General features: G+C 46.8%; 1 protein-coding gene across 1 annotated transcript; it reads left to right on the forward strand.

Moving 5' to 3' along the window:
* Window positions 1-813: 813 nt before the first annotated feature.
* Window positions 814-6,148, forward strand: LOC139552130 (alpha-2B adrenergic receptor-like). The gene has a single exon (XM_071363560.1). The coding sequence runs from the start codon at window positions 2,415-2,417 to the stop codon at window positions 4,068-4,070; it is 1,656 nt and encodes a 551-aa protein (XP_071219661.1). The 5' UTR covers window positions 814-2,414; the 3' UTR covers window positions 4,071-6,148.
* Window positions 6,149-6,713: the final 565 nt, after the last annotated feature.

Consider the following 6,713-nt stretch of genomic DNA (forward strand, 5'->3'; position numbering starts at 1 on the left):
AAGGAAAGCTGACCAGCTGCTTTGGGGACCTTGTAGAAGGTTCAGGTGGACTGTGTTTAACATAATATCCTATATTATTCTCAGCCATTGGGAAATTTGAGTAGAGGAGGGACTGGATGTAGAACTTGGGCCAACAATTTTTGTATAATCAAAATTATTTTTACATTGTTAGCCATTATTATTTTGTCCCTTTGGTGAAATGTGGAATGGCCATGTCTTCATGCTTCATGATTAAGAAGTTTCTCGACACTACACTGTATCATTGAATATAATCCATCCTTACCTGAGACCTTGTGTGTGAGTTCTCTGTCAGTTGCTAATTTCCTGGTCCAGTAAAGACGCTAGGTGGTTTTGAGTGTTTGCTGGGTTTGACGAATGGTTCTGTCTGCCTTCTACTCTCTGCCCATCACACACACACACACACACACACACACACACACACACACACACACACACACACACACACACACACACACACACACACACACACACACACACACACACACACACACACACACACACACACACACACACACACACACACACACACACACACACTCTCTTCTCTGTCTCAGAGAGGAATGAGTAAGACAGGAGAGGTGATGTTTTTTCTCATGGCCTCTGCCCTCCAGTGGAGGCTGCTGAGGGGAGGACGGCTCATAATAAAAGCTGGAATGGAGTCCGTTGACTGGCATCAAACACATGTTTGATACTCTTCCATTCACTCCATTCCAGCCATTCCATTCCATCCATTATTATGAGCTTCCCTCCCCTCAGCAGCCTCCACTGCTGCCATCCCATCTAAAACCACTCTACCAGCCAGATCAATACAGCTATCTCAACTCTACACCTCAACAGGCTGTGTCGCACTGGTTGCATTGGCATTGTAGGCGTGTGTGTATAGCGTGTGTTTGTGTAGAGTGTATGTCTCGGTGATGGTCACAGGGTCCACTGCCTGACGCTGCGTGACATCATTCCTGTTAGACGGGCGGAGATCGAGGCGCGGTTGTTAACCCGGCTCGGGCAGTTAACGGGGCTCAGTTGGACGGGGAACGAAGCCGGTGCGTCTTTGTGAAAGAAAAAGTAACATCAAACTGGATACGCAAGAGTTGCTCATTATTCAAGCACTATTGAAGGAAAAATGAAGTTGATTCAGAAATAAGTGCGTCTTTGTTGTTATCGGTGCGTCATTGATAGAGAGTGGACCTGGTCGAGTTGCGCATAATCAAAGACCGGGAAAAAAGAGAGGAACAATTCAGTTTAATATGGTTACATTATCATCATGTAATCAGTGAGGTGTTGTCATCACCGTTTTATTCCAGTCTTTCACAGCGCTCAGAGGAACTATAAAGCATAGGCCTATACCCTATATCAAACAATCGACAGATAAAGGAATATGTTTTTTTTTTCTCCCTACAATTTAATTAACTGATCTGATGTTTGTGGCTGAAGTCTTCTCGGACCCATCCCTTATCTATTGACGATGACGGCTCAGTGCGGGTCTCGTTTCGGCACCTAGTCCTTTTGGACAGATGGAAGCTGAGGAGCGCAGATTGTTGGGTGACTTTTTACATCTTCAAACTGTCTCTAATGCGTGATATGGTTACACTACGAATGTGAATGAATAGCAACTTTTTAAAAGGCATTTCATCAGCCCAAGTATCATTCCATGCGTCTCTGCGTCCTGGTGCGCTTCATTGCGCTGGTGAGATTCGGGGAGTGTTCCGATTTCATGGTAGGCTATAATTAAGGACGTTTTACTTCAGTGAATTTAATTTAAATAGAACACGGTCTATGGATGGCCTGAAGGACTTTTACAGCTTCTAGAACTACGTTTGGATGACACATTTATCTAGCGCTTGTTCAATCAATTTAATAATTTCCCCCAGAAGAATAACTATCCAAGCATCAGCGGTGTGTGTTGTGTTAGTTAATAGATACTTAGTAATTGAATGGACTGATTTAATGAGATTAATGAAGTAATTATTTATTTGAATACCCAATAACGATTTAGTGGATATATCCGCACCTGGATATTGAAAAGAGACATGAAAGAGAAAGTGCGTGACTGGAGGAGCAAAACGATATTTTCACACTGGCAAAGTTGTTAGTCTCGGTGATGCCTTGGGCAAAGCGGTACAATGTTTTTTTTCTCTCTCTCATTTTAATTCAATCATCTAGTGCGTAAAGTTCTAAGTGGACGCCTCTTGAGCCCAACAGCCATGTCTCTGTTTCTGCGTCAGAGCCCCTCCATTTGCTGCACTCTCACTGGACAACAAGTCTTCCTCAAGGGATTAAGCTAGCAGATAACAGAAACCTCTCTCTTCTTTCTTCTTCACTCACTCTAAACAGAATTCACTGTCCCTGTGAGTTTCTGAGTTTTCTCCAAAAGTCTAGCTTCAGCTGGCATCGCCATGGCCATGACCCCAGATATTACATGCCTGTCAGGGCCAGGGGTGAACCTGAACATCAGCTTCACCTTCGGCCCCAGCCCCTGCAACCAGACAGTACTGCGAACCCCACCCTATTCCCCAGAGGCCACTGCGTTGTTCGCCACCGCGATCACCCTCATGATGATCCTCACCATCGTGGGCAACATCCTGGTCATCATCGCCGTACTGACCTCGCGTTCGCTCCGCGGCCCACAGAACCTCTTCCTGGTCTCGCTGGCCGCAGCCGACATCCTGGTGGCTACCCTCATCATCCCCTTCTCGCTGGCCAATGAGCTTCAGGGATACTGGGCATTCCGCTCACTGTGGTGTGAGATCTACTTGGCGTTGGACGTCCTCTTCTGCACGTCCTCCATCGCTCACCTCTGTGCCATCTCTTTGGACCGCTACCTGTCCATCTCCCGGCCCGTGTCCTATGGCGCCCAACGGACCCCCGCACGCATCAAGGCGGCCATCGTGGTGGTCTGGCTTCTCTCGGCCGCCATCTCCTTCCCTCCCCTCCTCTCCCTGGATAAGAGTGAGGGAGGGGTGGAGGTGTGTGAGCTGAACAACGAGCGTTGGTATATTCTCTACTCCACCATCGGCTCATTCTTCGCCCCGTGTCTCATCATGATCGGGGTTTACATCAGGATCTACCAGATCGCCAAGCAACACACAAGATGTCCGCCAGGGGAAAAACCCAACCCTAACAAAACTCCCGGCAACGCGTCTAGCAACACTCCTAGCAACCCAACAGCCCACGCACCTGGACCTGTCATTACCCTCCAGCCCAAGCCTCTCAGCCAACTACAGCACAACAGAGGGGAGGGATGGAAAGCAGACGGACAATCCAAGGATGCCGTACCTTCGAAGAGTCTCCCTGTCTCCTCCCCCTCGTCTCCTCCTCCCCAGAGCGAGACCCAGGCCAAGACCCCTACTGGCCCACAGATTGAACCACAACCCCAGACCCAGCCTTCTTCACCAAACTCTGTCCCCACCTCACCCCAGCCTCCCTCACCCACCATAGCTCGCTCCCCCACACTCCCCCTTGCAGACAGCCAACCTGAGGAGACCCACAGACAGGGTGAGAGACAGGAGGAGAGACAGAGAAACACCACCAATGATGACAGCTTCAGCTCTGGCTCCGAGGCAGAGGCAGAGATGAGTGAAAAAGGAAAGGGGGGGGGAGGGAACGGGACAGTTAAGAATAATGGAGGATCAAAGTCTGGAGATGCAGGGTTCAAAATGAAACCTCTCTCTTCTCTGACCTCTCACAAGTTCAAAAAGACTGTTGCCACACCCACCAGCACAAAGCTGGCCTCTGACAGGCCAGGGAAGGCCCAGGCCACGCCAATGTCTCGGCGCAAGGCCATGGTGAACCGCGAGAAGCGCTTCACGTTTGTCCTGGCTGTGGTAATCGGGGTGTTTGTCATCTGTTGGTTCCCTTTCTTCTTCTCCTACTCGCTGCAGGCCATCTGTCCTGAGACCTGCTCTCTCCCTGATCCCCTCTTCAAGTTCTTCTTCTGGATTGGCTACTGCAACTCCTGTCTGAACCCTGTCATATACACCATCTTCAACCAGGACTTCAGGAAGGCCTTCAAGAAGATCCTCTGTAGGGACACCAAGGGGACAAACTTCTAGAGTGGATACTGTGTAGGGACACCTTCTTTTAGAGTATATGCTGTGTAAGGACACTAAGGACAATGACTTCTAGAGTGGATATACTGTAAGGATAGCTTTTAGCTTTCTTGTGTAAGAAACCACAGACAATCTGCTGAGTCCGTCCTTTGCTGAACATTCTGTTAGATCAGATAACAAAAGGCTGAACTATGGAATGCTGGAGTAGATCAAGATGCTCTGATCCCATTGGGGGCAGTGGGAGAGGAGGGAGGGAGGGACGCAATATACCTGAAAAAAATAACTCTGTTACAGCTTGTTTAGTGATCGGAACAAAACAGGGCCATCAGTCATGAGGACGTGTTGCTCAAATTACATTATAAATTGGGTGGTTCGAACCCTGAATGCTGATTGGCTGACAGCCGTGGTATATCACGGTTATGACAAAACATTTATTTGTACTGCTGTAATTACGTTGGTAACCAGTTTATAATAGCAATAAGGCACCTTGGGGGTTTGTGATATATCGCCAATATACCACGGCTAAGGGCTGTATCCAGGCTCTCCGCGTTGCGTCTTGCTTAAGAACAGCCTTTAGCCGTGGTATATCAGCCATATACCAAACCTCCTCGTGCCTTATTGCTGAAGTATATCACTGCTTGCATCGTTCCTCTCTATAAGCAAACAAAGGCTGCTCTCTGTTGAATAATTTGTCTGTCTGTATAACTGGATTCCCACAGCCATTACCTCTAGCCTTGTGACTGGCCACTATGAAGTTCAAGGACGCAGTATCAGGAGAGTGTTCTTAGACATTACCAGGTACTGTCCACTGTAAGGACACAGATTGGGCAGGAGAATGTGTGGTAGAACGTGTGCAGTAGAATGTGTTCCTGGAGTTCTGTGTTCAAGAACTTGTAGTGTGTGAAGAGAGTTTGTCCAGGTGTCCAAGGACAGACAGAGAACATTACATCCTTTACACCAGGGTTTCCCAAACTCGGTCCTCTGGACCCCAAGGGGTGCAGGTTTAGTTTTTTTGCCCTATCACTACACAGCTGATTCAAGTCATCAACTAATCATCAAGCTTTGATCATTTGAATCAGCTGTGTAGTGATAGGGCAAAAAAACAAAACCTGCACCCCTTGTGGTCCCGAGGACCGAGTTTGGGAAACGTTGCTTTACACCTTGGATGACGACTGGCCTCTGTCGTAAACTCAAACCCTGTGACGGACATGTTTTATAGGGGACAACCCAGCTGTATTTGTGTCTTGTTATCAGTACCAGAAATGCACCTTTATGTTTTAATATAAGTATGAAATTAATGTAAACACATGAAAAGTGAAATATGGGTTTTTGATATGACCAAGGCCTCAGTAATGTAATATGTTGGGTTTAGAGCGGGTCTGCAGTAGTAGTTATTAAATACTGTGTGTGTGTGTGTGTTTGTTGTGTGATGGCCTACGGGTTTTACTGGAACAGAGGAAATCACTAATGGTGTTTTTTATATCTGAGATAAAGATGAGAGCATGAGGAACTCACAAGACCACACACAAACACACACTCTCTCCCCATCTCCCTCTCGGCCTCTCTAGCCTGGGGTGTGTGTTCTGTGTTGTGATGTATGGAGTGTCCTCTCCTCTCAATATTCCCTGTGGAGTTAACCACCACCCAGAGCAATGAGGAGGAGAGTATCCTCTGCGTGATCCCAGGAACATTCTACCTCCTTCTGGGAAAAGCATGGTGGCACTGCACACCTCGGGCTACAACGGGAAAACCGGAACGGGAATACTACAGCAGGAAAAAAAATTAAAAGCTAATCTGTGAAATGGATGAAAGACGCAAAACAGACTCTATTGCCCAGGCACTACCTGGAGACAAGACAGTGCTGAGTCCTCTCTCTCTCTCTCTCTCTCTGTGTGTGTGTTTGTGTGGTTGCATGTTTTACAGAATGCATGCCTATGAATGCATATTCTCAAATTCGGTGTGAACCAACAAACCCATAATAATATCTTTATTTATGTGTTTTTCATAAATGTCCTTGACTGAACAAGCTGGTGTATTGTACAAAATTCAATAAATAAAACATCTACGGTATTTACACTGCATTTGGAAAGTATTCAGACCCCTTGACTTTTCCCACATTTTGTTACATTACAGCCTTATTCTGAAATGGATAAAAAAAACATGTTCTCCCTCATCAATCCAAGCACAATACCCCATAATGACAAAGCAAAAACAGTTTTTTTTCTCTCATTTTTTCAAACGTATTAAAGATAAAACACTGAAATATCACATTATTCAGACCATTTAGTCAGTACTTTGTTGAAGCTCCTTTGGCAGCGATTACAGCCTCGAATCTTCTTGGGTATGACGCTACAAGCTTTGCACACCTGTATATGGGGAGTTTCTCCCATTCTTCTCTGCAGATCCTCTCAAGCTCCGTCAGGTTGGATGGGGAGCGTCGCTGCACAGCTATTTTCAGGTCTCTCCAGAGATATTAGATCAGGTTCAAGTCCGGGCTCTGGCTGGGCCACTCAACGACATTCAGAGATTTGTTCCGAAGCCACTCCTGTGTTGTCTTGGCTGTGTGCTTAGGGTCGTTGTCCTGTTACAAGGTGAACTTTGCCCTATTCTGAGGTCCTGAGTGCTCTGTAGCAGGTTATCATGAAG

Source organism: Salvelinus alpinus, chromosome 24 (assembly GCF_045679555.1).
Source record: "Salvelinus alpinus chromosome 24, SLU_Salpinus.1, whole genome shotgun sequence".
In the NCBI taxonomy this organism is placed as follows: Eukaryota; Metazoa; Chordata; class Actinopteri; order Salmoniformes; family Salmonidae; genus Salvelinus; species Salvelinus alpinus.

What these genes read in the sequence shown, in the direction of transcription:
- LOC139552130 (XM_071363560.1), top strand. Translation starts at nt 2,415, where the DNA reads ATGGCCATGACCCCAGATATTACATGCCTGTCAGGGCCAGGGGTGAAC.